The sequence below is a fragment of the Lonchura striata genome, chromosome 1 (assembly GCF_046129695.1).
Source record: "Lonchura striata isolate bLonStr1 chromosome 1, bLonStr1.mat, whole genome shotgun sequence".
Lineage (NCBI taxonomy): Eukaryota > Metazoa > Chordata > Aves > Passeriformes > Estrildidae > Lonchura > Lonchura striata.
Window position 1 is genome coordinate 1570397 of NC_134603.1, and position 19391 is coordinate 1589787.

Below are 19391 nucleotides of genomic sequence, written 5' to 3' on the forward strand. Positions count from 1 at the left end.
AAAAAAATGAGAAAAAAGGGGGAAAAAGAGGAAGAAAAGGGGAGAAATGGGAAAAATGGGAAAAAATGGGGAAAAAAGGGGAAAATGTGAAAAAAGGGGAAATAGGGGGATAAAAAGGGGAAAAAAGGGGAAAATGGGAAAAAAGGGGGAGAAAGGGGGAAAAAGAGGAAAAAGGGGAGAAATGGGAAAAAATGGGAAAAAAGGGGAAAATGGGGGAAAAAAGGGGAAAATGTGAAAAAAGGGGGGAAATAGGGGGATAAAAAGGGGAAAAAAGGGGGGGAAATGGGAAAAATGAGAAAAAAAGGGGGAAAAGGGAAAAAGGGGAAAAAATGGGAAAGCGAGGGAAAATGGGAAAACAAGGGGGGAAGTGGGGGAAAATGGGAAAAAATTGGGGGAAATGGGGAAAAAACAGGAAAATGGGAAAAAATGGGAAAAAGCAGGAAAACGGGAAAAAATGGGAAAAATGGGAAAAAAAGGGGAAAAATGGGGAAAAACCAGGAAAATGGGAAAAAAGCGTGAAAAAAGCAGGAAAATGGGGAAAAATGGGAAAAAATGGGAAAAAAGGGGAAAAAAGGCAGAAAAATGGGGAAAAAAGGGGAAAAAGGGAAAAAATGGGGGAAAAGGGGAAAATGGGAAAAAAATGGTGGGAAAAAGGGGGAAAATGGGAAAAAAGGGGGAAAAGGGGAAAAATGGGGGGAAAGGGGAAAAATGGGGGGAAAATGGGGAAAAAATGGGGGGAAATGGGAAAAAAATGGGAAAAAAGGGGGAAAATGGGAAAAATTTGGAAAAAATGGGAAAAAGGGGGAAAATAGGGAAAAATGGAAAAAAAGTAGGAAAATGGGAAAAATGGGGAGAAATGGGAAAAAAGTGGGAAAATGGCAAAAAAAATTGGGAAAATGAGGGGGAATGGGGAATTGAGGGGGAAATTGAGAAAAAAGATGGAAAATGAGGGGAAATCTCGAAAAAATGGGAAAATGAGAGGGAAAAATTGGAAATTGAGGGGGAAAAATTGGAAATGAGGGGGAAATTGGGAAAAAATATGGAAAATTAGGGGGAAAATCTAAAAAAGTGGGAAAATGAGGGGGGAAATTGGAAATTGAGGGGGGAAATTGGGAAATGAAGGCGAAAATCTCAAAAAAGTTGGAAAATTAGGGGGAAAATTGGGAAAAAGATGGAAAATGAGGAGGAAATTGGGAAATGAGGGAGAAAATTGGACAATTAGGCAGAAAATAGGAAAATTAGGGGGGAAAATTGGGAATTTGGGGAGAAAATTGGAAAATCGGGGAAAATTATGAAATGAGGGGGGGAAATTGGGAAATGAGAGGGAAATTGGGAATTTGGGGGGAAAATTATGAAATGAGGGGGAAAATACCAAAATTAGGTGGAAATTACCAAAATCACGTGGAAATTCAGGATTTTGGATTTTATTTCCAACGGAATCGGAACAGGATAAAAAAAAAAAAACCCAAATCCAACTTTTCCCTCCCCCAAATTCCCTCAGTCCCCGTTTTTCCATGGATTTCTCATTTTTGGGAATTTTCCGTGGATTTCTCCATCCCACTGCGAGTTTTCCATGAATTTTTCAGTGATGGGGAAGAGTTTTCCATGGATTTCTCATTTTTGGGAGTTCTCCGCGGATTTTTCGGCGATGGGAAGAGTTTTCTGTGGATTTCTCCCAGGTGAATCCATCCCACCGCGAGTTTTCCGTGGATTTCTCATTTTTGGGAGTTTTCCTTGGATTTCTCCATCCCATTGTGAGTTTTCCACGGATTTCTTGGCGATGGGAAGAGTTTTCCATGGATTTCTCATTTTTGGGAAAGAGTTTTCTGTGGATCCATCCCACTTTGAGTTTTCCATGGATTTTTCGGTGATGGGAAAGAGTTTTCCATGGATTTCTCATTTTTGGGAAAGATTTTTCCATGGATTTCTCCGTGAATCCATCCCACAGGAAATTTTCCATGGATTTCTCATTTTTGGGAGTTTTCCATGGATTTTTCAGCGATGGGGAAGAGTTTTCCATGGATTTCTCCAAGGTGAATCCATCCCACTGCGAGTTTTCCATGGATTTCTCATTTTTGGGAAAAATAACGGGATGAAGTGGAAAAATAAAGAAATGGCAGGAAAACATAATGGGATGAGGTAGAAAAAAACCAAAATGGGAGGAAAAATAACGGGATGGGCTGGAAAAAGAACGAAATGGGTGGAAAAATAAAAAAATGAAGGAAAAATAAGGGGATGAGGCAGAAAAAAAATGAAATGGGAGGAAAAAGAACAAAATGGAAGAAAAAAAAGGGATGAGGTGGAAAATGAACGAAATGGAAGGAAAAATAAAAAAATGGAAGGAAAAATAATGGGATGAGGTGGAAAAAAACCGAAATGGAAGAAAAAATAATGGGATGAGGTAGAAAAGAAAATTAAATTTAAGGAAAAGTAATGGGATGAGGTGGAAAAAGAACAAAATGGGAGGAAAAATTAAAAAATGGAAGGAAAAATAACAAAATGGAAGGAAAAATAACGGAATGGAAGGAAAAATAACGAAATGGGAGGAAAAATTAAAAAATGGAAGGAAAATAAAGGAATGAGGTGGAAAAATAACGGAATGGAAGAAAAAATAACGGGATGGAAGGAAAAATAACAAAATGGAAGGAAAAATAACAAAATGGAAGGAAAAATAACGGGATGAGGTGGAACAAAAATGAAATTAAAGGAAAATTAATAGGATGAGGAGGAAAAACCATGAAATGGGTGGAAAAATAAAAAAATGGAAGGAAAAATAATGGGATGAGATGGAAAAATAACAAAATGGAAGGAAAAATAACGGAACGGGGGCGAAAACATCGGGACGAGGGCAAAACTATGGGGACGGGGCAGGAAAAAATATCCCAACGTGGCCGCTACGAAATCGGGGGATAAAACTCGGGACGGGGAGGATAAAAAATGGGAAAACTACGGGAAAACTACGGGAAAACTACGGAAAAATGGTGGAAAAGCACCGAAACCAAAGGGGGGGGAAAAAACACGAGTGGAAAGAGGCGAGGAACGCCCGGATTTCGACGCCGGTGACGATTTTGGGGTTGGCAACGATTTTGGGGTTGGCAACGATTTCGGTGTCGGCGACGATTTTGGCATCGGCGACGATTTCGGGGTTGGCGACGATTTCGGCATCGGCGACAATTTCGGCATCGGCGACGATTTCGGGGTTGGCGACGATTTTGGCGCCGGCGACGATTTTGAGGTTGGCGACGATTTTGGGGTCGGCGACGATTTCGGCATCGGCGACGATTTCGGAGTCAGCGATGATTTCGGTGTCGGTGACAATTTTGGCGCCGGCGACGATTTCGGTGCCAGCGACGATTTCGGCGCCGTCGACAATTTCGGCGCCGTCGCTTCCGAGGTTTTTCCCGCCTCACAAGGAGAAGTAGTCCAGAGCCGCGTGGCCGTAGGGGTTGTAAGTCCACACGAGGTCGGCCCGGCCGGAATCGGCCAACGTTCGGGAGATCTCGGCGGCGGCGGCCGCCAAGCGGTGACCGTCCATGGGCTCCTCGTAGACGCGCCGGGAGCCCGGCACGCGGCGCGGCGCTTCCGGCTTGTAGCAGTCGGCCGGGAAGGGATAAACGACGAGGCGGAGATCCGGCAGCTCCAGCGTGCGCAGGAGCAGCTCCCGCAGCGCGGCCGTGGACAGGGCGTTGCCGTGGAGGCCCAGGAAGCGCAGGCGGCGGCAGCGGCGCAGCGCCGGCAGCAGCGCGGCCAGCTGCGCGTCGGCCAGGCGGCATTCCGTCAGCTCCAGGTGCAGCAGCGAGGCCGAGGTCTCCTCCAGGAGCAGCCGCAGCGGCTCCAGCAGCGCCCGCGAGAAGTCGTGGCCGCTCAGGTCCAGGCGCTTGAGGGCCGGCGCGTGGCGGCTGCGGGACAGGAAGGCGAGGTCGGCGGGGAGCAGCGAGCAGAAGGCCAATTCCAAGCTTTCCAACGGAGCGCGGAGCTCGCTGCAGGGAGGGGAGAGGGACAGGGGGGTTAGACACTGGAACGGTGGAATTGTGGAGGGCTTGGGGCTGGGGAACATCTCCAAGAACATTGGAGTGTGAGTTCCAAAAATCCTGGGATTTTGGAGTTATGGGGTCATGGAATTGTGGGATGGTTGGGGTTGGGGAACATCTCCAAGAACATTGGAGTGTGAGCTCTGAAAATCCTGGGATTTTGGAGTTATGGGGTTATGGAATTGTGGGATGGCTGAGGTTGGGAAAGAGCTGCAGGAACATCGGGTTCGGCCTCTGAAAATCCTGGGATTTTGGAGTTATGGGGTCATGGAATTGTGGAATGAGTCAGGTTGGGAAAGGTCTCCAAGAACATCGAGTTGGACCTCTGAAAATTCTGAGATTTTGGAACTATGGGGTCATGGAGTCACAAAATGGCTGCTGGGGTGGGGAAAGGTCTCCAAGACCATCAAGGTCAAGGTCTGAGACCCATGGGATGATGGGATGATGGGATGACGGAGCCCTGGCTCCATGGAATGCCGGATCCCAGAGCTCCGGAGCCATGGAGACTCTTTGGGACAGGAAGGCGAGGTCGGCGGGGAGCAGCGAGCAGAAGGCCAATTCCAAGCTTTCCAACGGAGCGCGGAGCTCGCTGCAGGGAGGGGAGAGGGACAGGGGGGTTAGACACTGGAACGGTGGAATTGTGGAGGGCTTGGGGCTGGGGAACATCTCCAAGAACATTGGAGTGTGAGCTCTGAAAATCCTGGGATTTTGGAGTTATGGGGTCATGGAATTGTGAACTGGTTGGGGTTGGGGAACATCTCCAAGAACATTTGAGTGTGACCTCTGAAAATCCTGGGATTTTGGAGTTATGGGGTCATGGAATTGTGGAATGAGTCAGGTTGGGAAAGAGCTCCAAGGACATCAAGGTCAAGGTTTCAGAATCATGGAATGATGGGATCACAGAGCCATGGAATTACGGTATGATTGAGGTTGGGGAACATCTCCAAGAACATTTGAGTTCGACCTCTGAAAATCCTGGGATTTTGGAGTTATGGGGTCACGGAATTGTGGAATGAGTCAGGCTGGGAAAGGTCTCCAAGAACATCAAGGTCAAAGCTTGAGAATCATGGAAAAATGGGATCATGAAATCATGGAATTGTGGAATGGCTGAAGTTGGGAAAGAGCTCCAAGAACATAGAGTTTGACCTCAGAAAATCCTGGGATTTTGGAGTTATGGGGTCATGGAATTGTGGAATGAGTCAGGTTGGGAAAGGTCTCCAAGAACATTTCAGTGTGAGCACTGAAAATCCTGGGATTATGGAGTTATGGGGTGATGGAGTTATGGACTGGCTGAGGTTCGGGAACATCTCCAAGAACATTGAGTTGGACCTTTGAAAATCCTGGGATTTTGGAGTTATGAGGTCATGGAGTTATGGAATAAGTCAGGTTGGGAAAGGTCTCCAAGGACATCAAGGTCAAGGTTTCAGAATCATGGAATGATGGGATCACGGAGCCATGGAATTATGGAATGGTTGAGGTTGGGAAAGATCTCCAAGAACATCAAGGTCAAGGTTTGAGAATCATGGGAAAACGGGATCAAGAAATCGTGGAATTGTGGAATGGCTGAAGTTGGGAAACATCTCCAAGAACATTGAGTTTGACCCCTGAAAATCCTGGAATTTTGGAATGATGGGATGATGGAGTTACAAAATGGCTGCTGGGGTTGGAAAGGTCTCCAAGACTATCAAGGTCAAGGCTTGAGAATCATGGAATGATGGGATCATGGAGCCATGGAATTGTGGGATGGCTGAGGTTGGGAAAGATCTCCAAGAAGGTCACGTTGTACCTTTGGGAATCGGGGAATTTTGGGGTCATGGCGCCAGGGAATTGTGGAATTGTGAAGTCACGGAATTATGGAATCTCGGGATATTGGGATTCGGGGATCAGGGAGGGGTGAAATTCTGGGATCGTGGAGTTGCGAGGTCATGGAGCCACTGACGGTGGGAAAGACTCCAAGATCATCAACGCGACCTTTGGGAATCCGGGAATCCAGGAATGGTGGGAGCGGGAGTCACGGAATCGCGGCGTTCCGGAATCCCGGAGCCACCGAGCGCTGGGATCACGGGAACCTGGGATCGTTCCCGTCGGGAAAGATCTCCAAGACCACCGAGCCCGAACCTTGGGAATCACGGGACAGGGAACGATGGGATCAGGGAATTATGGGATGTCGGAATTTTGAGCCGTAAACTGTCGGGACAGCGGAGTCGCAGGATTGCCGGAACGTTGGGATAAAGAATTCCGGGAATCAATGGATCCATGGTTGGAAAAGACCCTCGAGGCCACCAAGCCCAACCTTTGGGAATGTTGAAATTAAGGAATTCCGGGAACTGGAATTTCTGGAGGGAATCGTTGAGCCGTGAGATATTGGGATGACGGGATCGTGGGAATGTTGGGATAAGGAAATCCTGGAATTCTGGGATGGCTGAGGTTGGAAACACCTCCAGGATGGTCAAGTTCAGCCTTTGAGAATCCTGGAATGACAGAATTCTGGGATCTTGGAATTCTGGGAAGTTGGAATTCTGGGATCAAGGAACCACCGAGTCAGGAACTGCTGGGACAGCGGCATCGTGGGAACGTTGGGACACGGAAATCCTGGAAGCGCAGGATCGCTCGGGGTGGAGAAGACATCTAAGACCATCGAGCCAAACATTGGAGACCCCTGGAATGATGGGATGATGGAATTATGGGATCATGAAATAATGGGATGATGGAATCGTTGAGTCATAAATGATCGGGATAACAGAATATTGGGATCATGGGAATATTGGGATAATGACATTTTGGAATTGTGGCATCAGTAAGATTGGAAAAGACTTCCAAGATCATCATGTTTAGCCTTGGAGAATCCTGGAATATGTGATCATGGAATTCTGGGATCATGGAATCGTTGAGTCATAAATGATCGGGATAACAGAATATTGGGATGATGGGAATATTGGGATAATGACATTTTGGAATTGTGGGATCAATAAGATTGGAAAAGACTTCCAACATCAACAAGTTCAGCCGTGGAGAATCCTGGAATTTGTGATCATGGAATTATGGGATCATGGAATCGTTGAGTCATAAATTCTTGGGATAACAGAATCATGGGATTGTGGGAATATTGGGATAATGACATTTTGGAATCGTGGGGTCGCTAAGACTGGAAAAGACTTCCAAGATGGTCAAGTCCAGCCTTGGAGAATCCTGGGATCTTGGAATTGGTGACCATGGAATGCCGGGCCAATGGAACCACCGAGTCAGGAACTGCCGGGACAGCGGCATCGCGGGAACGCCGGCACCCGGAAATCCTGGAGGCGCGGGATCGCTCGGGCTGGAGAAGACATCCAAGATCATCGAGCCAAACATTTGAGACCTCTGGAATTATGGGATGATGGAATTTTGGGATGATGGGATGAGGGAAACGTTGAGTCATAAATGATCAGGATAACAGAATATTGGGATCGTGGAAATATTGGGATAATGACATTTTGGAATTGTGGGATCAATAAGACTGGAAAAGACTTCCAACATCGACAAGTTCAGCCGTGGAGAATCCTGGAATTTGTGATCATGGAATTCTGGGATCATGGAATAGCTGAGTCATAAATGATCGGGATAACAGAATATTGGGATGATGGGAATATTGGGACAATGACATTTTGGAATGGTGGGGTCACTAAGACTGGAAAAGACTTCCAACATCGACAAGTTCAGTCTTGGAGAATCCTGGAATTTGTGATCGTGGAATTATGGGATCATGGAATCGTTGAGTCATAAATGATCGGGATAACAGAATATTGGGATGATGGGAATATTGGGATAATGACATTTTGGAATGGTGGGGTCACTAAGACTGGAAAAGACTTCCAAGATGGTCAAGTCCACCCTTGGAGAATCCTGGGATCTTGGAATTGGTGACCATGGAATGCCGGACCCATGGAACCACCGAGTCAGGAACTGCCGGGACAGCGGCATCGCGGGAACGCCGGCACCCGGAAATCCTGGAGGCGCGGGATCGCTCGGGCTGGAGCGGCCCCCCGAGCCCCCCGGCGCCGGGCGATCGCGGCGGGACTCACCCGAGGATCTGGCGCAGGTTCCCGGAGAGGCGGGAGGATCCCAGGTTGAGCTCGCGGAGGCCGGGCAGCATTCCCAGCTGCCCGGCCAGGCAGCGGATCCCGACGGCCGATTCCGGCGTCGGGCGCCGCACGTCCACGTTGCTGTACTGCAGCTTGAGGCTGCGCAGCTGCGGGAAGCGCGAGAGGTGCGGCAGGATCACCGAGAGCCCGGTCAGGCCCAAATTCCGGAAGCGCAGATCCACGCGCCGCACGCACGAGGGATCCAGGGATTCCAGCAGGCTGACGATGCCGGCCAGGGAGAGTTTCTCCGCCTGCAGCTCGCGGCACTTGAGGCGCAGCGGGCCGGCGGCGCCGCTCTGGAGGGCGTCGCGCACCAGCCCGAAGGACGTCCCGTTGACGAAGAGGTCGGCGTGGACGTCCACGCCCGGCGGCGGCGGCGCGGCGGCGCCGGAACGGCCTTTGTGCCGCTTGGATCCGCGGCGTTGGAATTCCCGCTGGTGCTTGGAGAGCTCCAGGCAAGCCTTGGCCAAAGCCACCGTGCCCGACCAGGGCGCGTCCATCCCGTCCGGAATGCGGCCCGAGGGATCGTCCGGGACTCCCGTCATGTCCAGCACGCGGAGGCGGCAGGAGCTGGGGAGAAACCATCGAAAATGAGGAGGAATAATCAAAAACGGGAAGAAAAACAGGGAAAAAAAAAAAATTGGGTGTGTCTTGTCCTTCTTCTCCTTCTTCTTCATGGCCTCCATGTGGTGTTGGCATTTTTCTGTTGGTTCAGGCTGGGGACGCATTGGTCAACGTAGGTGACAGATATTGGCACGTTATTGTAAATATAGCACAGGGAGTTTGTGGTATATAATGTTTATAACACCCCACGGAGGGATGTTATATTGGCACATTATTGTAAATATAGCACAGGGAGTTTGTGGTATATAATGTTATATTGGCACATTATTGTAAATATAGCACAGGGAGTTTGTGGTATATAATGTTTATAACACCCCACTGAGGGATGTTATATTGGCACATTATTGTAAATATAGCACAGGGAGTTTTTGGTATATAATGTTATATTGGCACATTATTGTAAATATAGCACAGGGAGTTTGTGGTATATAATGTTTATAACACCCCACGGAGGGATGTTATATTGCCACGTTATTGTAAATATAGCACAGGGAGTTTGTGGTATATAATGTTATATTGGCACATTATTGTAAATATAGCACATTATTGTAAATATCCCACTAAGGGATGTTATATTGGCACATTATTGTAAATATAGCACAGGGAGTTTGTGATATATAATGTTATATTGGCACGTTAATGTAAATATAGCACAGGGAGTTTGTGGTATATAACGTTACTTTGGCACGTTATTGTAAATATAGCATACGTAGTTTGTGGTGTATAATGTTATATTGGCACATTATTGTAAATATACCACACATAGTTTGTAACATCCCACTGAGGGATGTTATATTGGCACGTTATTGTAAATATAGCAGAGGTAATTTGTGGTATATAATGATATATTGGCACGTTATTGCAAATATAGCACACATAATGTTTGGTATATAATATTTGTAATGCCCCACTGAGGGGTGTTACATTGGCATGTTATTGTAAATATACCACACGTAGTTTTTGGTATATAATGTTACATTGGCCCATTATAATAAATATAGCACACGTAGTTTGGTATATAATGTTTGTAACGTCCCACTGAGGAATGTTATATTGGCATGTTAATGTAATTATAGCACACATAGCTTGTGGTATATAATGTTATACTGGCACGTTAATGTAAATATAGCACACGTAGTTTCTGGTATATAATGTTATATTGGCACATTATTGTAAATATACCACACTTAGGTTTTGGTATATAATGTTTGTAACGTCCCACTGAGGGATGTTATATTGGCACGTTAATGTAAATATACCACACGTAGCTTGTGGTATATAATGTTACATTGGCTCATTATTGTAAATATACCACACATAGTGTTTGATATATAATGTTTGTCATGATCCACTGAGGGATGTTCTATCAGCACATTATTGTAAATATACCACACGTAGTGTTTGCTATATAATGTTTGTAATGCCCCACTGAGGGGCGTCATACTGGCACATTATTGTAAATATACCACACGTAGTTTGTGGTATATAATGTTACATTGGCCCATTATAATAAATATACCACACGTAGTGTTTGATATATAATGTTTGTAATACCCCAGTGAGGGATGTTATATTGGCACGTTATTGTAAATATACCACACGTAATGTTTGGTATATAATGTTTTTAACGCCCCACTGAGGGATGTTATATTGGCACGTTATTGTAAATATACCACACGTAGTGTTTGGTATATAATGTTTGTAATGCCCCACTGAGGGATGTTATATTGGCACATTAATGTAAATATACCACACGTAGTTTTGGTATATAATGTTTGTAATACCCCACTGAGGGATGTTATATTGGCACGTTATTGTCAATGTAGCACACGGAGTTTCTGGTGTAATTAAAAACATGAAGGAACCATCAAAGCCGAGAAGGAACCACCAAAAATGGGAGGAAACCATAAAAAAGGGCAAGAAACCATCAACAACTGGAAGGAAGCATCAAAAATGGCAAGAATTCATCAAAAAATGGGAAACGACCAGCAAAAATGGGAAGAAGCCATCAAAACCAAGAAGGAACCATAAAAAAAAAAGAAATAATCAAAGACAAGAGGAAACCATTGGAAATGAGACGGAACCATCAAAAATGGCAAGAAACTATCAGAAATTAGAAGAAACCATCAAAATCAAGAAGGAACCATCAAAAATGAGAGGAAACAACGAGAAACATGAAGCAACCATCACAAACTGGAAGGAACCACCAAAAATGGGAGGAAACCATCGAAAACGGGAAGGAATCATCAAAAATGGGAGGAAACCATGAAAGATGGGGAGAAACCATCAAAGACGGGAGGAAAACATTGGAAATGGGAAGAAACCATCAAAAACGGGAAGAAACCATCAAAAACGGGAGGGAACCATCAAAAATGGGAAGATACCACCAAAAACAGGAGGGAACCATCAAAAATGTGAAGATACCACCAAAAATGGGAGGAAACCATGAAAGATGGGGAGAAACCATCAAAGATGGGAGGAAACCATTGAAAATGGGGAGGAATCATCAAAAATGGGAAGAAGCCATCAAAGAGAGGAGGAAACCGTTGGAAATGGGAAGGAACCATCAAAAGTTGGAAGAAATCATCAAAACCAAGAAGAAACCATCAAAGATGGGAAGGAACCATCAAAAATGGGGAGAAACCAACAAAGACAAGCGGAAACCATCGTAAATGAGAAGGAACCACCAAAAATGGAGGAGACCATGAAAGATGAAATCATCAAAGACAGGAACCACGAAAATGAGAAGGAACCATCAAAACCAAGAAGGAACCATCAAAGCCAAGAAGTACCCACCAAAACCAAGAAGGAACCACCAAACCCAAGAGGAACCCACCAAACCCAAGAAGTTCTCTCAAGCCCTCGCCCGTGGCAGAACCCACCTGGAGCGGCGGCCGGGCTCCTCCAGCTGCCGGCGCAGCGTGGCCACCAGGGCCAGGACGAGGGCCTGGAGGCAGAGCTTGCAGGGCTGGTCCCTCAGCAGCTCCAACCACCCAAACCAGAAGGAGAAACCATCAAAGATGGGAGGAAACCATCAAAAACGGGAGGAAACCATCGAAACCAAGAAGGAGCCATCAAAAATTGGAAGAAACCATGAAAATGGGAAGGAACCATGAAAATGGCATCAATTAAACCATCAAAAATGGGAAGGAACCTTCAAAATTGGGAAGGAACCATCAAAAACAGGAGGAAACCATGAAAACCAAGGGGAAATCATCAAAAACAGGAGGAAACCCTCAGAAATGGGAGGAAACCATGAAAGATGGGAAGAAACCATCAAAGACAAGAGGAAACCATTGGAAATGGGAAGAAACCATCAAAGATGGGAAGGAACCATCAAAAATGAGGAGGAACCACCAAACCCAAGAAGGAACCATCAAAAATGGGAAGAAACTATCAAAGATGGGAAGGAACATTCAAAAATGAGAAAGAACCATCAAACCCAAGAAGGAACCACCAAAACCAAGAAGGAACCATCAAACCCAAGAAGGAACCATCAAAGCCAAGAAGAACCCACCAAACCCAAGAGGAACCCACCAAACCCAAGAAGTTCCCCCAAGCCCTCGCCCGTGGCAGAACCCACCTGGAGCGGCGGCCGGGCTCCTCCAGCTGCCGGCGCAGCGTGGCCACCAGGGCCAGGACGAGGGCCTGGAGGCAGAGCTTGCAGGGCCGGTCCCGCAGCAGCTCCAACCACCCAAACCAGAAGGAGAAACCATCAAAGATGGGAGGAAACCATCAAAAACGGGAGGAAACCATCGAAACCAAGAGGAAACCACCAAAAATGGGAAGGAACCATCAAAGATGGGAAGGAACCATCAAAAAATGGGAGGAAACCGTCGAAACCAAGAAGGAGCCATCAAAAATTGGAAGAAACCATGAAAATGGGAAGGAACCATGAAAATGGCATCAATGAAACCATCAAAAATGGGGGGGAACCTTCAAAATTGGGAAGGAACCATCAAAAATGGGAGGAAACCATCAAAAACAGGAGGAAACCCTCAGAAATGGGAGGAAACCATGAAAGATGGGGAGAAACCATCAAAGACAAGAGGAAACCATTGGAAATGGGAAGGAACCATCAAAGATGGGAAGGAACCATCAAAAATGAGGAGGAACCACCAAACCCAAGAAGGAACCATCAAAAATGGGAAGAAACTATCAAAGATGGGAAGGAACATTCAAAAATGAGAAAGAACCATCAAACCCAAGAAGGAACCACCAAAACCAAGAAGGAACCATCAAACCCAAGAAGGAACCATCAAAGCCAAGAAGAACCCACCAAACCCAAGAGGAACCCACCAAACCCAAGAAGTTCCCCCAAGCCCTCGCCCGTGGCAGAACCCACCTGGAGCGGCGGCCGGGCTCCTCCAGCTGCCGGCGCAGCATGGCCACCAGGGCCAGGACGAGGGCCTGGAGGCAGAGCTTGCAGGGCCGGTCCCGCAGCAGCTCCAACCACCCAAACCAGAAGGAGAAACCATCAAAGATGGGAGGAAACCATCAAAAACGGGAGGAAACCATCGAAACCAAGAGGAAACCACCAAAAATGGGAAGGAACCATCAAAGATGGGAAGGAACCATCAAAAAATGGGAGGAAACCGTCGAAACCAAGAAGGAGCCATCAAAAATTGGAAGAAACCATGAAAATGGGAAGGAACCATGAAAATGGCATCAATGAAACCATCAAAAATGGGGGGGAACCTTCAAAATTGGGAAGGAACCATCAAAAATGGGAGGAAACCATCAAAAACAGGAGGAAACCCTCAGAAATGGGAGGAAACCATGAAAGATGGGGAGAAACCATCAAAGACAAGAGGAAACCATTGGAAATGGGAAGGAACCATCAAAGATGGGAAGGAACCATCAAAAATGAGGAGGAACCACCAAACCCAAGAAGGAACCATCAAAAATGGGAAGAAACCATCAAAGATGGGAAGGAACATTCAAAAATGAGAAAGAACCACCAAACCCAAGAAGGAACCACCAAAACCAAGAAGGAACCATCAAAACCAAGAAGAACCCACCAAACCCAAGAGGAACCCACCAAACCCAAGAAGTTCCCCCAACCCCTCGCCCGTGGCAGAACCCACCTGGAGCGGTGGCCGGGCTCCTCCAGCTGCCGGCGCAGCGTGGCCACCAGGGCCAGGACGAGGGCCTGGAGGCAGAGCTTGCAGGGCCGGTCCCTCAGCAGCTCCAACCACCCAAACCAGAAGGAGAAACCATCAAAGATGGGAGGAAACCATCAAAAACAGGAGGAAACTATCAAAACCAAGAGGAAACCGCCAAAAATGGGAAGGAACCATCAAAAACGGGAGGAAACCATCGAAACCAAGAAGGAGCCATCAAAAATTGGAAGAAACCATGAAAATGGGAAGGAACCATGAAAATGGCATCAATGAAACCATCAAAAATGGGAAGGAACCTTCAAAATTGGGAAGGAACCATCAAAAATGGGAGGAAACCATCAAAAACAGGAGGAAACCCTCAGAAATGGGAGGAAACCATGAAAGATGGGGAGAAACCATCAAAGACAAGAGGAAACCATTGGAAATGGGAAGGAACCATCAAAGATGGGAAGGAACCATCAAAAATGAGGAGGAACCACCAAACCCAAGAAGAAACCATCAAAACCAAGAAGGAACCATCAAAACAAAGAAGGAACCACCAAACCCAAGAAGGAACCATCAAAGCCAAGAAGAACCCACCAAACCCAAGAGGAACCCACCAAACCCAAGAAGCTCCCCCAAGCCCTCGCCCGTGGCAGAACCCACCTGGAGCGGCGGCCGGGCTCCTCCAGCTGCCGGCGCAGCGTGGCCACCAGGGCCAGGACGAGGGCCTGGAGGCAGAGCTTGCAGGGGTGGTCCCTCAGCAGCTCCAACCACCCAAACCAGAAGGAGAAACCATCAAAGATGGGAGGAAACCATCAAAAATGGGAGGAAACCATCGAAACCAAGAAGGAGCCATCAAAAATTGGAAGAAACCATGAAAATGGGAAGGAACCATGAAAATGGCATCAATGAAACCATCAAAAATGGGAAGGAACCTTCAAAATTGGGAAGGAACCATCAAAAATGGGAGGAAACCATCAAAAACAGGAGGAAACCCTCAGAAATGGGAGGAAACCATGAAAGATGGGAAGAAACCATCAAAGACAAGAGGAAACCATTGGAAATGGGAAGAAACCATCAAAGATGGGAAGGAACCATCAAAAATGAGGAGGAATCACCAAACCCAAGAAGGAACCACCAAAACCAAGAATAAACCAGCAAACCCAAGAAGGAACCATCAAAACCAAGAAGGAACCATCAAAGCCAAGAAGTTCCCCCAACCCCTCGCCCGTGGCAGAACCCACCTGGAGCGGCGGCCGGGCTCCTCCAGCTGCCGGCGCAGCGTGGCCACCAGGGCCAGGACGAGGGCCTGGAGGCAGAGCTTGCAGGGCTGGTCCCTCAGCAGCTCCAACCACCCAAACCAGAAGGAGAAACCATCAAAGATGGGAGGAAACCATCAAAGATGGGAGGAAACCATCGAAACCAAGAGGAAACCACCAAAAATGGGAAGGAACCATCAAAGATGGGAAGGAACCATCAAAAAATGGGAGGAAACCGTCGAAACCAAGAAGGAGCCATCAAAAATTGGAAGAAACCATGAAAATGGGAAGGAACCATGAAAATGGCATCAATGAAACCATCAAAAATGGGAAGGAACCTTCAAAATTGAGAAGGAACCATCAAAAACAGGAGGAAACCCTCAGAAATGGGAGGGAGCCATGAAAGATGGGAAGAAACCATCAAAGACAAGAGGAAACCATTGGAGATGGGAAGGAACCATCAAAAATGAGAAGGAACCACCAAACCCAAGAAGGAACCATCAAAACCAAGAAGGAACCATCAAAGCCAAGAAGAACCCACCAAACCCAAGAGGAACCCACCAAACCCAAGAAGCTCCCCCAACCCCTCGCCCGTGGCAGAACCCACCTGGAGCGGCGGCCGGGCTCCTCCAGCTGCCGGCGCAGCGTGGCCACCAGGGCCAGGACGAGGGCCTGGAGGCAGAGCTTGCAGGGCCGGTCCCGCAGCAGCTCCAACCACCCAAACCAGAAGGAGAAACCATCAAAGATGGGAGGAAACCATCGAAACAAAGAGGAACCCACCAAAGATGGGAAGGAACCATCAAAAATGGGAGGAAACCATCGAAACCAAGAAGGAGACATCAAAAATTGGAAGAAACCATGAAAATGGGAAGGAACCATGAAAATGGCATCAATGAAACCATCAAAAATGGGAAGGAACCTTCAAAATTGGGAAGGAACCATCAAAAACGGGAGGAAACCATCAAAAACAGGAGGAAACCCTCAGAAATGGGAGGAAGCCATGAAAGATGGGGAGAAACCATCAAAGACAAGAGGAAACCATTGGAAATGGGAAGGAACCATCAAAGATGGGAAGGAACCATCAAAAATGAGGAGGAACCACCAAACCCAAGAAGGAACCATCAAAATCAAGAAGGAACCATCAAACCCAAGAAGGAACCACCAAAACCAAGAAGGAACCATCAAAGCCAAGAAGAACCCACCAAACCCAAGAAGACCCCACCAAACACAAGAAGTTCCCTCAAGCCCTCACCCGTGGCAGAACCCACCTGGAGCGGCGGCCGGGCTCCTCCAGCTGCCGGCGCAGCGTGGCCACCAGGGCCAGGACGAGGGCCTGGAGGCAGAGCTTGCAGGGCTGGTCCCTCAGCAGCTCCTGGCGGCCCAGCAGGCGCCGCAGGTGCAGCGCCGGGAAGGGCCAGGAGCTCACCAGGTCGCCGAGGACCCGCGGCCGCCCGTCCAAGAAGGCGGCTTGGAAGAGGACGGGGTAGAGGTGGGCGGGCGGCGGCGGCAGCGGCGGCCGGGCCACCAGGCGGCGCGCGCACAGGAAGAGCAGCGAGTCGGAGTAGCCGGGCGGGAAGCGGCGCTTGGGGACGCACGGGGGGATCCTGGCGCCGCGGCCGCGCGCCGGCGCCATGGCGGCGGCGGGCGCGGCACCGGCGGGGGAAAGGGGATTTGTCGGTGATTTATCTGTAATTTTTGGGAGATTTTTCGGTGATTTTTTGGTGATTTTTCAGTGATTTTTCGGTAATTTTTCGGTGATTTTTCAGCGATTTTTGGGTTATTTTTCTGCGATTTTTCGGTGATTTTTGGCTATTTTTCGACAATTTTTCGGTGAGTTTTCAGCGATTTTTTGGTTATTTTTCTGTGATTTTTCAGAGATTTTTCTGCGATTTTTCAGAGATTTTTCTTCGATTTTTCAGAGATTTTTCGGTGATTTTTTGATGATTTTTCGGTGATTTTTGGCTATTTTTCGACAATTTTTCGGTGAGTTTTCAGCGATTTTTTGGTTATTTTTCTGCGACTTTACAGAGATTTTTCCGTGATCTTTCAGAGATTTTTCGGTGATTTTTTGATGATTTTTCAGGGACTTTTGGCTATTTTTGGACGATTTTTCGGTGATTTTTCAGCGATTTTTTGGTGATTTTTCTGCGATTTTTCAGAGATTTTTCTGCGATTTTTCAGAGATTTTTCGGTGATTTTTTGATGATTTTTCGGGGATTTTTGGCTATTTTTCGACGATTTTTCAGTGACTTTTTGATTATTTTTCTGCGATTTTTCAGAGATTTTTCTGCGATTTTTCAGAGATTTTTCTGCGATTTTTTGATGATTTTTCAGTGATTTTTGGCTATTTTTCGACAATTTTTCGGTGATTTTTCAGCGATTTTTCAGAGATTTTTCCGCAATTTTTCAGAGATTTTTTTGTGATTTTTTGATGATTTTTCGGGGATTTTTGGCTTTTTTTCGACGATTTTTCGGTGATTTTTCAACGACTTTTTGGTTATTTTTCTGCGATTTTTCAGAGATTTTTCAGTGATTTTTGGATGGTTTTTTGGTGATTTTTGGCTATTTTTCGACGATTTTTCAGTGATTTTTCAGCGATTTTTTTTGAGATTTTTCAGAGATTTTTTTGGCGATTTTTTGGTGATATTTGGAGATTTTTCAATGATTTTTCGATGATTTTTCGGCGATTTTTTGTTGATTTCTCAGCAATTTTTCGGAGATTTTTCAGTAATTTTTTGGAGATTTTTCGTCGATTTTTTCCCCGTGATTTTTCAGCAATTTTTTGGTGATTTTTCTGTGATTTTTCAGCAATTTTCCAGAGATTTTTCAGCGATTTTTCGGAGATTTTTTGGTAATTTTTTTGGAGATTTTTTGGCGATTTTTTGATGATTTTTCAGAGATTTTTCAGAGATTTTTCAGCGATTTTTTGGTGATTTTTCGGAGATTTTTCAGCAATTTTTCAGCATTTTTTTGGTGATTTTCCAGCGATTTTCCAGTGATTTTTCGGTAATTTTTCAGCAATTTTTTGGTGATTTTCCAGCGATTTTCCAGTGATTTTTCGGTGATTTTTCAGCGATTTTTTGGTGATTTTTCAGCGATTTTTTGGTGATTTTCCAGCGATTTTCCAGTGATTTTTCGGTAATTTTTCAGCGATTTTTTGGTGATTTTTCGGAGATTTTTCAGCGATTTTTTGGTGATTTTCCAGCGATTTTCCAGTGATTTTTCAGCTATTTTCCTGCGATTTTTCGGTAATTTTTCAGCGATTTTTTGGTGATTTTCCAGCGATTTTTTGGTGATTTTTCGGCAGTCGGCGAGGGGAGCTGCGGGAGAAACGGGAGGTAAAGGAGAGGTTTGGGGGGTGGTGAGAGGTGAGGTGCTAAAAATTGGGTCTGGAGGGTCACCAACCCCAAAATCTGCCCAAAAAACCCCAAAATCGGTTCAGGGAAACCAAAATTGGTCCAAAAATCCCAAAATCAGGTCAGGGAAACCAAAATTAGTCCAAAAAACCCAAAATCGGTTCAGGGAAACCAAAATTAGTCCAAAAAACCCAAAATCGGATGAGGGAAACTGAAATTAATCCAAAAAACCCAAAATCGGTTCAGGGATGCCCAAACCTGTCCAAAAAAACCAAAGATTGGTTCAGGGAAAACGAAATTAGTCCAAAAAAACCCAAAATCAGTTCAGGGAAACCGAAATTGGTCCAAAAAACCCAAAATCGGTTCAGGGACCCCCAAACCTGTCCAAAAAAATCCCAAAATCAGGTCAGGGAAACTGAAATTAGTCCAAAAAAACCCAAAATCGGTTCAGGGAAACCGAAATTAGTCCAAAACCCCCAAAACCAGTTCAGGGACCCCAAATCCAGCCCAGGGACCCCAAAATCAGTCCAAATATCCCCAAAACCAATCCAAAAACCCCAAATCCAGTCCGGGGATCCCAAATCCAGTCCGGGGACCCCAAAACGAGTCCAAAAAACCCCAAATCCAGTCCAAGAACCCCAAAATCACTCTAAGGACCCCAAAACCAGCCCAGGGATCCCAAATCCAGGCAAGGAACCCCAAATTCAGTCCAGGGACCCCAAATTCAGTCCAGGGACCCCAAAATCCCCCCCGGGACCCCCAAAATCATTCTAAGGACCCCAAATCCACCCCGGGATCCCCAAATCCCCCCCGGGACCCCAAAATAACCCCGGGACCGCCAAATCCCCCCCGGGATCCCCAAATCTCGCCCGGGACCCCCAAAATCCCCCCCGGG

General features: G+C 46.4%; 1 protein-coding gene across 1 annotated transcript; it reads right to left on the minus strand.

Annotated features, from left to right (window-relative positions):
• Positions 1-1397: 1397 nt before the first annotated feature.
• LOC110482942 (leucine-rich repeat-containing protein 14) lies at positions 1398-18623 on the minus strand. Its single transcript, XM_077781739.1, has 3 exons — positions 16409-18623; positions 8093-8722; positions 1398-3980 (listed from the first exon to the last, which is right to left on the minus strand). Exons 1-3 carry the CDS (start codon positions 16771-16773, stop codon positions 3407-3409), a joined length of 1569 nt encoding a protein of 522 aa, XP_077637865.1. The 5' UTR covers positions 16774-18623; the 3' UTR covers positions 1398-3406.
• Between the last annotated feature and the right edge of the window lie 768 nt (positions 18624-19391).